Genomic DNA, 15271 nt, shown 5'->3' with positions numbered 1-15271 from the left:
AGAGAGCAGACATGGGGCCTCCACAGAGAGAGAGCAGACATGGGCCTCCACAGAGAGCAGACATGGGCCTCCACAGAGAGCAGACATGGGGCCCTCCACGAAGAATTTTAACAGAGTTTATTAGCTAAGACAAATCAATGAAAGGTCCTAAAGATGGATCTGAACAATTGCAGACATGACAGTCACACAGAATAAACAACTACCAAATCAACATTACAGTCAAGTGTTGCAGGTAAGAGTCACAGAGGAGAAGGACAGGAAAGAGGAGGGCAGGGAACACTTTCAGAAGGAAAAGTGAAACTGGTCTAACCTACTGTCCAGTCTGCCAACTCCTGAGTCAGAGATGCTGAGTCTAAAAACGACCCCCAAAGCACCATCTTCTTGTTAGGCAACCTGTGATGGACCATCAGTAAAGTAAAGTCCATGATTAAAAAGCCACAGAATTGAATGAAGGCACAGGGCACAGGAGCAGCCACGAGAAAGAGCTTGGACTTCAGAGTCTTACCTTCATATGTCCACAGTATTACAGCCACCACCAGCAATGGAACATTAGCTTTTGATTTCTGCTGCTATGTGAGGCAAAACATCATTCAAAGTGTGGTGGCTTGAATGTAACTGGCCCCTATAGGCTGTGACCTTGTTGGAGGAAGTGTGTCACTGGGGGTGAGCTTTGAGGTTTCAGATGCTCAAGCCACGTCCTGCCTGCCTCTCTCCTCACTCCCTGCCTCCTTCCCTCCTTACCACCCTCCCTCTCCCTCCTTCCCTCTCTCTACCTCCCCCCCCCACCTCCTCCCTCCTTCCCTACTGCATGCTGATCTGCGTGTAGAAGTCTCAGCTACCTCTCCAGCACCATGTCTACCTGGGTGCCACCATGCTCCCTGCCAGATGGCAATGGACTAAAACCTCTGATTGTATGCCAGACCCAATGAAATGTTTTCCTTTATAATAGCAATAGGACATTGACTAAGACAACAATCATCAGCAAAATGATTCCTAAGTTAAAAACAATCCAGGATCCAGAACCAAACCGGCTCGTATTCAACTGTACCCTCTCCTGGACTGTACCTCCAGTATTCATCCTTACTAGTTCGATTCTTTAACCATAAAGTAGCTCTATCTGAATAGTTCCTCTATCTGAATAGTTCCTCTCATCTCATCTTCCAGCATCACTGAACAGCTTATGTGCATATTCAATGGCAGCCTCCGTCTCCCACACTCTTTTGTCTTCCCATATCCCCTCAACATTGCTTCCATATCCTCAACATCTATCATCTCCTAACGAGTAACTTCTGGTAGCTTTTAACTCCCTCTAACATATACACAACAGGACCCCAAACTTACCACTCCAGCTATATCCTCTACCCTTCCTGTAAAAGTCCCTGTCCCCAGGCTCTCACCCAGGCCACTATTCCCAACAAGTCATACTTGAACTACACCATGACTTCACACATGCTTCTTCCTAAAATACACTTTCTCTCCTTTACTTCGTGATGATTCTCTATCCACACCTCAAACCCCTTCTCTGCCTTCTCTTTTCCAAAGCTTTTCTACTAACCCAGAGAGGACTGCATTGCCGACCTGGCTCAGAGCATTCTATAAATGCACTAGCATGTATCAGACTTGCTACAAGGGCTTGAATCTGCCTCCCTACCTGTGATAGAGATGATCTCCCAGCATGTATCCAAATGTGGTAGTCTGAATATAACTGGCTCCCACAAACCAAAAGGGAGTGGAACCACTGGGAGGGAGGTGTGGCCTTGTTGAAATATGTGAGACCTCGCTGGAGGAAGTGTGTCACTGTAGGGACAGCCTTTGAGGTCTTATATGCTCAAAGTATGCCCATTGTGGCACAGTTTCCTGATGCCTTTGGATCAAGATGTAGAACTCTTAGCTCCTTTTCCAGCACTATGTCTGCCTGAATACTGCCATGGTTCCTACCATGTTAATAATGGACTAAACCCAGCCAGTCCCAATTAAATGTTTTCCTTTATAAGAATTGCTGTGGTCATGGTGTTTCTTCACAGCAATAGAACCCAAACCTTAACTAAGACACTAATTGTCATTGAGTGCCTCTGAAAGCATTTGTTGAATTATCTAATGAGAATATAAATTTCCACATTCAGTTTTCTCTATTCAAAGTCTCTGGCACCATCAATTTCTCCCCTCCACCTTAACACACAAATGTAGCACATCTATTGGTGACTTGACTCATCTCTCTTACAAGGAAAACTTCTTAAGTTCTTATCCCCACAGGTACTGATTTCTCTGCTCCCTTTCAACAAACTCAAAAAGACTATCTGTTTCTGCAGTCTTGTTTTTAGTTCTCAATTCAGGCCATTCTATGGGTTCCTTTGTTGCTGTGGTTGATTTTGTTTCTGTGGTTGTTTTCATTCAACTACTGTACCAAATGCTTTTAAAAATGCCCAAACAAGCCTCTGTGTTACCCAAGGATGGCAAAACAGTACAAATGCAGAGAATTTCAGAACAAGGACATAATCTACTGCACAAAAGGAATCTACACTTAGTCTAAGAACGAAGGATTTCTAAAATCAAAATACAAGCTTCAGTGAAAACACAAATCTGGGTAGAGTAGCTCACTGTGTCTTTACAGTGTCTGCTCCCACTGGAAAGATGGGAATGAAAGCTCTGTCCTTTGAGTTCCCCTCTCCTCACCACCCCTAATGCTTCTTACCATTTATTTGTCCAAAGCAGAATGAAACACACTTATTAAGTGCAAAGGGTCAGTGTTCCCTCAGCAGTCCTCTTTTTAATACACTTGTGCTCTCAATTCATATCCTTCTAGGAACCTAGTCCAAAGCCTTATACACAGTAGGAATTCTCCATTAAACACAGCACATGGACAAAGTAAACTCCACAAATGCTAATTCTTTTTTTTAAAGATCTATCTATCTATCTATCTATCTATCTATCTATCTATCTAATGTATATGAATATACTGCTACTGTCTTCAGACATAGCCCTTATAGATGGTTGTGAGCCATTATGTGGTTGCTGAGAATTGAACTCAGGATCTCTGAAAGAGCAGTTAGTGCTCTTAACCTCTGAGCTATCTCTCCAGCCCCATAAATGCTAATTCTTTTACCTCCAAAACTTTCCTGCCTGTAATGAGCAATGCCTAAATCTGACAAATCCTTCATCTATAATATTAACAAGCCTACTAAATTCTGTCAGAACATCTGCATTGTGAGAGAATTACAAGAACAAGAGATCCAGAGTTACTAAATTTCACACACTACAGGATAGATGTATGTAAAATTGTAGTAGAAAAAAAAATGTAGTAGAAATTTCCCAGAGTCTGAGATTCAAAACACTTGGGTGTTCAAATGTACACGCAAGCCACACATTATTTATACACGCTCTAGTGTTCTTGCTGTTGCTGTGATAAAGCACCCTGACCAAATCAACCCAGTGAAAGAAGCAGTTATTTGGCTTGTGTTTCCAGGTCATAGTCTGTATCTGAGGGAAGTCATAGTAAGAACTCGGAACAAAGATCCTGAGGAACTCTGCTTGCAAGCTTACTCTCTGGCCCAGCCCCAGGCTCGTGCTTGCCATCTTTCTTTTTTCTTTTTTTTTCTTACATATTTAATAATTTATTTTTTTCCTTTTTTTTAAATTTTTTCTCAAATCATAATTAATTCACACAGGGGTATAAACACAGAAAGGCAGGACGTGGGGAAGGGAATGACATTGGAGTGTGGGTGCTCAGGGGGAATACAGGTATCTTCAGAACCGGGTATCGGCTGGGTGAAGTTTGCCATCTTTCTAATACAGTCCAGGAACACTGCCTGGGGATGGTGCCATCCACAGTGAGCTGAACCTTCCTGCATCAATTACCAAATAACCTCCACAAAAATGCCCATAGACCAATCTGATCTTGGCAATTCCTCAATCAATGTTTTCCTCTCAGATAACTCTAGTCTGTGTCAACTTGACAGTGCTGACTAGAACAGTAAAAAAGTCTGACAACAATATATCCTCGTTAACTCTGCTTATCTCTGAAATGCAAACACAACAGCACATAAAGCCATCTCTTTCTTCATTATGCTTTTTAGTGTTCAATTCTCCTGTACTGAATGCAAATGACTTCTAAGTGTCTCCATAGCTAGGTTTTGCTCTCTACAAATCTATTCTGCACACTTACTGTCATAACAAGTTTCCCAACTTTCTTCACAGAAGCTTGTGATTTACTAATCTTTGTGTCCCTGATAACTAGCTGTGTGCTTGCCACAATAATCAATGAATACATTAATAAACAATGAATAAAAGCTAACAGTAGGTGTTTGCTTGCTCTCTGCGTCTAACATGTGCTATCTCATCTAACCCATACACATTCCAACGTAGCCATTACTCAAATTTACAAATGAAATTTAAGTGCAGAGTGTAAGAAGCTTGCCCAAAGCCTCAGCTACAACAAGGCTTTGAGCCAGACTTCATTCAGATCCACTACTTTTCAATACTTTCTTCCAGAATACTTTTCAGTATGCAGAAAAAGAAAAAAGAAAAGAAAGCTATACCTTAGTAGTGAGTAGAAGATGTACCTAATCATACATGCATTTTACAATCCTTCTGATCCCAGCAGAAGTATAAATACATCAGAATACTGCTGTGCCTACTCAGCTGAAATAGCAAACTGCGGCCTGAAGGTACATTCGCAGACTATCCTTCTCTCTCCTTTCACAGGTAGCTTTCAGTACTCAATTAGCATCTTATATCAACCTAAAAATTATAATCAAGTTATAAATGTGAATAAACATAAAATACATAAGAAGTCTTATGAATGCTTAAGAAAAAGAAATTCAACAAAACAAAAAAATCTCAGTCTATGACTCTATCAGGTTGATATTAAAGTAGAGAAATTCTGAATTTAGGGTTTAATAAAGACAGTTCTCCCATTCATCCAAGAAATGCTTAAGAACCTACTGTGTGCCAGGTGGTGCAGCACCACAGACATCAGGCTACCCTCCCCACACCTCCTTCCTGATCTCAGCATGTTAGGTCAGATCTAGTCACCAAAAGCTTCATAGAAACTGCAAAACCTAATCTTCTCCCTAGCAAATGTGAAGAAATCTGTGCACCAGATTTCCAAACACACACACACACACACACACACACACACACACACACACACACACACAGAGAGAGAGAGAGAGAGAGAGAGAGAGAGAGAGAGACAGAGACAGAGACAGAGACAGAGACAGAGACAGAGACAGAGAAAGGCAGAGAAAGACAGAGAGACGGGACAGAGAGACGGGGGAGTGTTAGTTTTATGGTAGGTATCTATAGGAAATAAAAAGGCTCTAAAAAAAGTAGTTAACATTACTGAGAATACTATAGACTGCTAGCCAGTAACTTTCAAACTTTTAAAAACACAATCCACGTAAGAAACATTTTACCTCATTCCTCAAATCGTGACAAAATCATGTGTACAAAAGAAATAAATCACTCACTATGCTAATATCTATTCTGTTCCTCTCCCCCCTTTTATTGAAAATAGATTTTTCCCTTATATAATATATCCTAATTATGGTTTCTCCTCCCTCTATTACTCCCAGCCCTCCTCCATTTCTCATTAGAAAGTAAAATATAAAAAGTTAAAACAAAAACTAACTCACTGGACTAGGACAAAATAAACATAATGAAAACAGTCCAAGAAAAGTCACAAGAAACAGATAAAGATATACAGACTTACTCGTTCATACCAGGAATCCCATAAAAACATGAAGTATTCTATTCCCCTTTTCAAAGTGGTTTTACTGTTCAAATATCTCTGCTAAACATTATATTGAATATCTCATTTAACCCTTGCAATTCCTCCCCAGGGGCTGTTGCTATTACTATATCTATTTACACAGAAGAAAGCAAACACTCCAAAAAGCTAGCACCTCCACCAATGTCAAAGAAGTAATAAAAGGAGAGCGAGTGCAGAATTTAAAGCAGGCTACAGCACTCAGGATTAAGCTATACCACATGGACCTGAGGGAGCTCGACCCACAGTTAGGAACTGTGGTAACCCTAGTAAGCTGACTTTGACTTAGTGCTTAAACGTTGGGCACTATACTAAGTGCTTTTATACATAATTCCTACCTAAATCTTAAAGCAACCCAGTACAGCTCGTGATGTTTCCTCTTTATGTAACAGAAAACTGAAACACACAAAAAAAAAAAACTAGTACAGGAAATAAACGTATTTATGTGTGTTACTCACAGACAAACTAAAAGATGTTATTCTGAGGAAGACAAGAAGTAACTATTCATGTTTAGATGCCAAGGATCACATAGTACGCCAGCTTAACAATTTAGGGATCATCTTCCATATCTAGTGCTAAAATGAACAAGAAGTGGGCAAAGGAGCTAGCTCAGTCAGTGAAGTGCTTGTCATGTCAGTTTGAGGGCCTGTGTTTGATCCCCAGAACCTACGTTAAAAGGTGGCATGCATTTGTAATACCAGCACTGAGGAGGTGGAGACAGGATGACTGACCCCCTGAACATTTCTGGCCAGCCAACCTATCGTAATCAATAAAATAAGAGACCCCAGCTAGATAGATTCTAAGGAATGACACCTGAGGCTGTCCTCTAGCCTCTATAAATGCAAGTGCACACATGTGGATGGGTGGAAAGAGAAAGAGAGACAGAGACACAGACAGACAGGAAGGGAGGGAGGGAGAGAGGGAGGGATTAGGTTTAAGTAGGAATTATGTATGTGGAAACATTCTGAACAATTCTTGGCTCATAAGCACTCAGTCAGTGTTAAATTACTAGGTAGGCCTGGCCCTGAGCTTCCTTAACCATTAACTTCTTTTTACCAGCTACTGGAAACCAGTGGCAATTCATAAACAAATGGACAGCTTGTCATTCATGCAGTATGTAGCAACAGGGAAACATGGTCTCTGTCAATTAGGCTCTCAAATTCTACCAAAATCCCAAGAACGGGAATTCTCCAAAGGCACCTTGAGTCCTGAATAACACCTGCTTTGCTTCTCTTCTGTAGAGGCACTCTCCTGCCTTAAACCGTTTCCTTTTTCTCACTACCTAGCTGCCAGAAAGAACAGCTGATATTGCTGACTTTCATCTCTCAGTCCTCTGCCCAGTCAAACAAGCCCATCTTTGTGCACCTCTTTATTTGTATAAACGGCATTAGCTAGAGCCTTGTGTAACTTTCCACTATACAGTTGTAGTTGTTGTTGTTGTTGTTGTTGGGTTTTTTTTTTTTTTAAGTTTTTCGAGACAGGGTTTCCCTGTGTAGCCCTGGCTGTCCTGTAACTCACTCTGTAGACCAGGCTGGCCTCGAATTCATAAATTCACTTGCCTCTGCCTCCCAAGTGCTGGGATTAAAGGCGTGCGCTACCACTGCCTGGCCACAGTTTTTCAAGATTTATTCATGACAATACATAAGGGTTTTGTTCATTCATTGAAGTAACAGTTACAGAAATGACCCATAATTTCTCTCAAGGAAACTGTTCACTTTTTCCAGTTCTGCACTTGAAGATGAACTGTGTGAGCATGTACCTGAGTCCCCTAAGGCAGACACGTACTACTGGAAAAGCTGCACTGTGTTCCTTCAGTCTTACAGGTAAGACCAGTACCTCCAATGAGAACAGCTCCATTCTTTCCTATCTTGTACCTCCTTTGGATTTGACCTGCTATTATTTTTCTAACTTTCCTTGGTTTTGTTACTTAGAAACTAGGTTCAATCACCAGCAAGGAGGTTGGATAGGGGGAGTGACTTTGGTGTTCTGCAGTTTCAGCACAATGTGTTTCGTTATGGGGGCTCCTGTGTGTTTTCAATTCTTGCTGGACTTTGTGAATCTTAAGAGATACAGGGTTTACAGGGTTTTTATTAATTCTGAAATCATCTCAATCATCACATCTTCATATTCTATACCCCTTCACTCTATCTGCTTTTCCCCCGGGTTAACGCTTGGAGCTTCCTGATCAATCTCTTCAGTTCTCTCTCCTATTTTCTTCATTCTCATGTGTCTGAGGAGTTTCCTCACATGCTGGGCTACTTTAAACCACAGTTTGCCTCACTGAGCTCCAACCTGACTGACTAGATGTTTCCATTACAGTTAGTTCTACAAGTTATTTCCTGTCTTGGTCACTCACTGAGGTGTTCAATTCTGGGTATCTTTATATAAAAGATCTTCAGTTCTGGAATATCTTTAGTCCTGAACCACGTCAGTTCATCGGGGTGTTGATTCTGAACTACACTATTTTAGTTATCCTTTGACCTGGCACTCTACATTTCAGTCCTCCTTTCCTGTGTGTGACTCTTTCTGTGGAAGCTGTTGCTCACACTGTCATTTTCCATTGAGTTTACCCACAGCTGGGCTTTTTCCTTCTGGAAGAACCCTGGGCCATCTGGGGTAGGAGAGTGTTCCTGAAAGTCTTGCTTTAATTTCTCCGTGTGATTTGCATAGTTCACTAGCTTGGAGATATCTTTTTAGTATTAATTTTTCACCATAAGGTTATCTGAACCAAAACCTTTCACATCTTTAAATGTGAATGAGCTACATATCCTGTGCTTTGGTTTTTTAGGAAAGCTTTAGGAAAGCTTTTTTTTTCCACTTTGCAAAAAGCCCAGGCAAATCAAGATAAGATTATTTTTGTTCTCTCTTTGTGACAGAGGGTAGTTTTTTGTTTTGTCTGTTTGCCTATCCTTTCACAGAGAATACAGCCCATGAAAAAAACCTGAGCTATGCAGAAGTCTTTGCCTCTTGCACATGGCTGAGCTCAACCCCAGAAGAGGAAAACAGAACCTCCTCACTCACTCAGGGTTCACTGGGTACTTGAGCCTACTACAGGGTAAAACAGCATGAGCACAAGGGCTGACCAGCTTAGACAGCTCCATGTCTATTGACCACTGCCTCCCAGCAGCCTCGGGATGTGTGAAGTCACTGTTCTGTACTCCCTGTTTGTCTGCTTATGTGCAGTCTACCAGCTTTCAAAGACAACTGGGGTTTCCAACACATGTGCAACAGAACCCCATCAGAGAGCCTCTGAAGTGCCAAAGTCGGAGCCTCTTTGGAATTCTTTGGTGCATCCTCACCCTTTGACAGGGCATCCGAAGTCCACCATTGCCCAGCAAGTCTGTCCCTGACCGTCCACCCTCTCCTGGACACTGTGTCAGAACCAATAGGAACCAAATACTCATTATATTAATCAAATAAAATGTGACTAAAATGGATTTTCATATTCTCAAGCAAAGTTTCATATAAATGAACTTAAGGTGGGCAACTCTTCTAAATTAAGTGGGTGTCAGGGAGCAAAAGTAAGAGAGGAAGGAAGCAGATACCCCCTGCATTCCTGCTGTTCAGTTTGAATCCAAAGAGCAGAGCAATTCCTTCGGTGGTAATTCATTTCCGTGATAAACAGATGATGAGGTAATCTCAACTAGAGTTTTGTAAAGCACATAAGCAAGTGTGAGACACATGGTATCTGCCTTACTGCAACTCAAAAGGACACGCCTATTTTGTCAATGAGGAGAAAGGATGAGCCACCTCATATAGTCGGAAACAAGTCCTTAAAGACCAGAGAAACCCCGTCCTTCTATACAATCACATAACTTCATTATGCACTAATCCTAAACCTAATTTAGGCAACACACTTAGCAGACATTGTCTGACAACTGAGTAATCTACCAGAACTATTTGCTTTTTACAGAAAACAAATGTTTAAAATGCATGTCAATCATAAGTGAACAGGAAGTGTGAACAGAGATGTTTGTGTGGGGTGACTGTGAGACAAAAAGGAAGGATAAACTAAAAACCTTTTTATCTACATTTTTGAAATTTGATTTTAAGACAAAAAAAAAGTCTACCGACTTAAAATTGTTATCAGCCTTTGTCAACCTTATTACTTTAATCATTACCTATAGTGGAAGAAAAAAGAATTATCCTAAAGGCTAAAAAGTTCCATTTTCAAGATCAAAGACACTATAATTTAGAATCTCTTTTGGCTTTAAATCAAAATTCTTTAATCATTTTCAATATGATGTAAATATAATTATTATGTATAGTTCTAAAACTATTCACACCTGTGTAGTGAATATTTTTAAAATCAACACATTAGAATGCCTTTATATTTAGAATAAAAATTGCATGAGAAAGAGCTTTATAATATTTTGTTTGCTGAAAAATGCTTATAAAAAATGTAGCTATTCATTATAACCTCTGCATAGTGTTCAAGACACAAACAAGGATCTGCACAGCCTCAAAGGATGTGAAGTTCAGCGTGGAGCCAGCCTTGATATTGTCACTGCTGTAGCCTTCACACACAGGGTTTCGCAGATCAACAAAACTAATAAGCCAGGTGTGGTGGTGCATGCCTGTAATGCCAGCTGAGGGGTTGCTGTAAGTGAGGCTAGCCTGGGATACACAGTGATACCCTGTCTCAAATTAAATAAATTTCAAGCCACAAAAATGTCAAAAACACAACCAAAATTTTCAACAAGCACAAACTATACTTTTTTTTTTTCACAGACAATCCTAAAAGAGACATTGCATTTGAAATCTTTTTGAAAAATAAATAAGCTGTGCATGGTGGCACATGCTTCATCCCACAGCTGGGAGACTAAGGGTGGAAGGCCTGAAGTTTACTGCCTGTTGGGATCCACAGCAAGGGCCTGTCTCAAAACACAAACAGTAAGCACTGCAGAGTATATGCAGGGAGATGAAGTGGGAGGACCACAGGACAGCATGAGTTCAAAACCAGCCTCTGCAACAGAATACAAGCTAGCCTCAAATAAATACGCAAGCACGCAAACACAACAGACTCTCACTTAAACAGCAATGCACCTGAGACAACTTCCTTTCCAGTTTCACAAAGCTTGCCAACCCTTTGCCTTCCTTTGGTGACTAACTGTACTGTAAGAATCCACCAAGAGATACACTTACTAGGGTTCCTACAAATGATCTCCTGCTGCTGCGGTTTCTATTCGTGAAGTCACAATGCAAACGTTCAGCTTCTGCCATTAACAGCCATCATGAGCCAGGACCGTAGCTCACACCTCCAAGATCAACACTCAGGAAACTCAGGCAAGAGAATAGCTCAGGCTCCTGGACTCTACTGTCAGATCTTATCAAACACCAAAACAAAGTCAACATGAACCTTTCCCTGTCCAGAGTCTGTGTTTTGACTTTTAGCTTTTGTTTATCTATTTCCTCACTGCACTTGTAACTAGTAGTTCTTACCTCCACTTCGGGTTTCTCTGCAACAATGAGGGCCCAGAACAGAGCAGTCCTTAACCTCTTTTCTATAGAAAACTCTTTGAAAATCTGTTCAAGCTGTGGGTGACTTCTCCATGGAAATGCACAGCTACAAAACAACTTCTTAAAAATTATGGGTCTAGAGAGATGACTCAGTGCTTAAGAGCACTAGCTACTCTTCCAGAGGACCCAAGTTCAGTTCCCAGTACCCACCTATCAGTTCCCAAAAATCTATGACACTAATTCAGGGAATTTGACACCCTCTTCTGGCCATTTTTGGTAAGAAGCAGTCACATGGTCACTCGCGCACACACACAAGCACAGTGATACAAGGTTGTTGAGTTTGCTTTTGTTCTGTTGAGACAGAGCCTCCTGTAGCCCAGACTGGCCTAGATTTTATTATGTACTCAAGGAAGATCTTGAATTTATACTCTAGTCTCTACCTCCCAAATACTGGGATTGCCCTATCACACTCAACGAATTTTATTACATTTTTATTTATTTATTTATTTTGGGAGGTATGTTCACACACCACTACACACATGTGGAGGTCAAAGGACAACTTTTCAGCTTTTAGCTCTCTCCCTTTACTATGTGAGTCCCGGAATTGAACTCAAGCTGTCAGGCTTGGCACTGTTGGTGACCTCTTGCTGCCCCACCCCTGCTGTTTTAATTAAAATATATTGTGTGTAACTTCAGTAAATACCCACCAAGGCTAAACAAGAGTTTCCAAGCCCTATTCAGCAATTCCTTTTTTTAAGTTTTGTTTTTTAAATGGCTTCACATGTAGCCAACAACCTTGAATTTCTGTCCCTCCTGAGTCCACTTCTCAAATACTGAGAGTGCACGTTTGCATCACCATGACTGGTTCAGTAGTATTTTCTATTCTTCTAAAATTATTTAGCTGGATAAACATGATTGCATATACTCAATGATCCAAAAAGGAAATTTAGGAAAAATACTTTTTATTATGACTCACATATAACTGAAAGGTATTAAATAACTTAATAAATCCTATGGACTCTCATTTTAGGTAAATGACCTGAATCACATAAGCCTATCCTTTATGAAAACAAATTTCTTTAATGGGAAAGTTTACACAAATCAATAAGCAATACATTCCTTCACATAGTTCAAATTTCAAGGCGGATGTTTCACAACGGTTCCAAGAGATATAGAGAAACTGCTATCCTATTTGACCATACTGTCAATGTAGTTAGTAAGGAGAACAGAGAAAGTGCTTATATTTATAGTCTCAGAAATTAAAGCAAACTAAAGTGAGAAAATCAGATGAAATTGTACTTTCATCATTAGACAAGTTAGTTGATCTCTTTGGGCTTCAGTCTCATCTATAAAAGAGAAATAAAGACACAACCAAGATCACTGTGATGTTTTTAGAAGGAATTACAAAAAACACAGAAAGTAAAATGCAGACTCAGCTCTTAGACTGAAAAGCAAGGTGTCTTTGGCAGGTGTCTCTGCTTGAACCAAAAACAGATGCATTCTGGACCCTGTAGTTTCTAGGAACTGCACTTTCATACACACAAAGCAATGCCTTCCCTCTGCTGAAAAAAACGTAAGGCAGAATTCCTAACATAAAAGGACTAACAAATGCCTTTTCCTGATTTACAGTTCTTGAAAATCTCAGCTGTAGGTATGCTGCCTAGGCATGCACCAAAGAAGCTTAGGTCTTGGTTCGCGTTACAAACGGAATCTTCTATCTCAGACTTCAGCACCAACAAGTGATGGTGAGAAAGGAAAAGGAGTTCAGGCCAAAAATCCAACAACAGACCTTTAAATTGCCAGCATGATAGACGAAACTTACAGAAAACAGCCCCCAGCCAACCAATCTTCATCTCCAAAACTTAAGTCCCACCCAGCTTTTTTCATCAAGCACTACTGACGTTTGTGGTTAGTATTATCACAGTATAGATGGCATTTCTCTCATCCTCACTAAGCGCCAAGCTCTCTGCACTAAGCATGTATTTTTTTTTCAAAATTGCATGAGAAGAACTTCACACGCGAGCTCATCCTCAAAAGCCATTCTGCTTTCAAGTCTGCAAAGCTCCCCCTGAGCCTAGGATACCCCACACCTCATCCTCTACAGCCCTGGAAGACACATCTTTCCTAGAATGCGACCCCAAGCCCTCCGCCCAACACTGAAACAAGCGCTTCTGGGATCCTCCTCCAGGGCCCCTCCCCCTCCACGCACCAACTTCAACATGCCCCTAACTTGTTCCAAGAAGTGTTTCCTTCCAAACTTCTGACTTACGCAAGGCGCGGGGTCCCCTCACTGCCCCTCCAAATTCAACACGCCCGCAGTTCGCTCCAAAGTTCAACATTAACCAACACATACTGCGCCAGGGCAGAACCCGGTCGCGACCCCAGGAGAACTCTCCGCACCCGCTCCGGTAGGGCCCGGGACCCTCCACCCCGCTCACCAGGCCAGACCCGGTGGCTGGGCCTAGCTGGACCCCACGGGGGCGAGGGGAGGCTCCACCTGGCTCCGCGAGCGGCTCCGGCTCCGGCCTGGACCCCGAGGCAGCCGCGCCCCCGTCCCGGCGCGGGCGGCAGCGCTCCGGCTGTCCGCGACGGGCGCGCTCGCCCATCAGCTTCGCGGCGGCCTGGCCGTCGTCACGGGCCCGACGGCGGGCCCAGCCCGAGCCGCGGGGACGGCAGCGACGGCAGCCCGGGCCCACCGCGCGAGAGGCGCAGCCTCGGCACCGCGAGTGGCTGCACTGCAGGGCCGCCACTTCCCCCGGGGTCTCCAGGCACCCGGTGCAGCCCGACTCCTCCGGCCGTGGCGCTGGCCGCAACACTAACAACGCGGGGCTAGAGGCCGGGCCCGGAACCCCGGGTTTCGCTGCCGCCATCTCGTCACAGCGGCCCCGCCGGCCCCGCCGACTCAGAGCTGCCGCGGCCGCCGCGGAAGAAGCCCGAGTGCTCGGACCTGCCGCCGCCATCTTGTTTCTCGTTTGAAGGGAGAGTCCGTTGCGCTGGGAGAGGAGTAGAGGGCGGGGCAGTGCGCGGTGGACAGCTATCTGCATATGCATGAGGGGGCGGGGACCTAGTCGGCCAGGGGATATTTCTCCTAGAACCTCTAGTTTAGTAGGAGGAGACTGCTCATTAATATTTAATGATTATTCTTTATATATCCGGTCTTCAGCCCGCCCTCCAGCTTTTGCAGTTTCTGGCAATGAATCTAGAAAGACTGCAAACTGAAAGAATTTATTTGGAAATTCTGAGCGACCCTGAGCTTTATAAAGTGAGCTATAAATGTGAGCTATCCAGAAACTTGTCAAAGTACTTCATTTGGTGAGGGCTTTCTCCTCGGGACCACGACAGCTTGTTGTGATTAAAATGAGGCCTACCATGACCGAAAGTGTTGAGTGACTGTTAAAATAACAACCTAGCCAGCCCTCATCTCATCCTCCCTCCCCCCCCCTCCCCCCCCCCCCCCCCTCTTTCTCTCTCTCTTTCTCTCTCTCTCCTCATACCTTTATGAAGTCCCCTCCCTTGACTGGGGCAAAAGCATACTTTATTTCTCACTTATACACACATCCCGCTCCTCAGATTACTTCCGTGTTTGATACTTAAATGTAGACACTCTTGTAAGCTTGTGCCTTTTCTTTTCTCAGTCTATTTGATTCCCTGGTCTCCTGTTTCTTCCACATGAAAGCCCACACTAATATCTGCTGTTCAGAGTTACTGAATTGATCATTATGGAAACATCCTTGGATATCTGCATCCTCTGTGCACAAACCTAATGTTTCCCTCATTTCAAAACAACCCTTCTTAGTCCCACATTCTATTCACAGAACCGACTCCACAGGTCCTCAAGCTCCCAGCCCAGGCATCTTTAACTTACAGTCTTGTCATTTTCTGGCCAAAATGGCTCTATTTCCAGCCTGTTCCCACCCACTTCTTCACTCCTTAGGCCCACTGCATGATTTCTTTCTCGCCGCCTCTCATCGAGCTGGCAGCAGCGGCTTCTGCAGACTGACCTCCCATCACACAACCCCACTTCTGATAAGCTTTATTCCATGG

At 42.8% G+C, this 15271-nt stretch overlaps 1 protein-coding gene across 1 annotated transcript in view; it reads right to left on the bottom strand.

Moving 5' to 3' along the window:
- The window catches only part of Rnf169 (ring finger protein 169), a 60135-nt gene extending 45948 nt beyond the window's left edge, over positions 1-14187 (bottom strand). Inside the window, exon 1 of the mRNA XM_028770611.1 lies at positions 13725-14187. Coding sequence (XP_028626444.1) covers positions 13725-14187 — 463 coding nt within the window. The remainder of the gene's footprint in view (positions 1-13724) is intronic.
- Positions 14188-15271: the final 1084 nt, after the last annotated feature.

Source organism: Grammomys surdaster, unplaced genomic scaffold (genome assembly GCF_004785775.1).
Source record: "Grammomys surdaster isolate TR1022 unplaced genomic scaffold, NIH_TR_1.0 203, whole genome shotgun sequence".
NCBI lineage: Eukaryota > Metazoa > Chordata > Mammalia > Rodentia > Muridae > Grammomys > Grammomys surdaster.
Note: the sequence above shows the minus strand (reverse complement) of the source record. Positions and strands in the feature narration are given on the sequence as shown.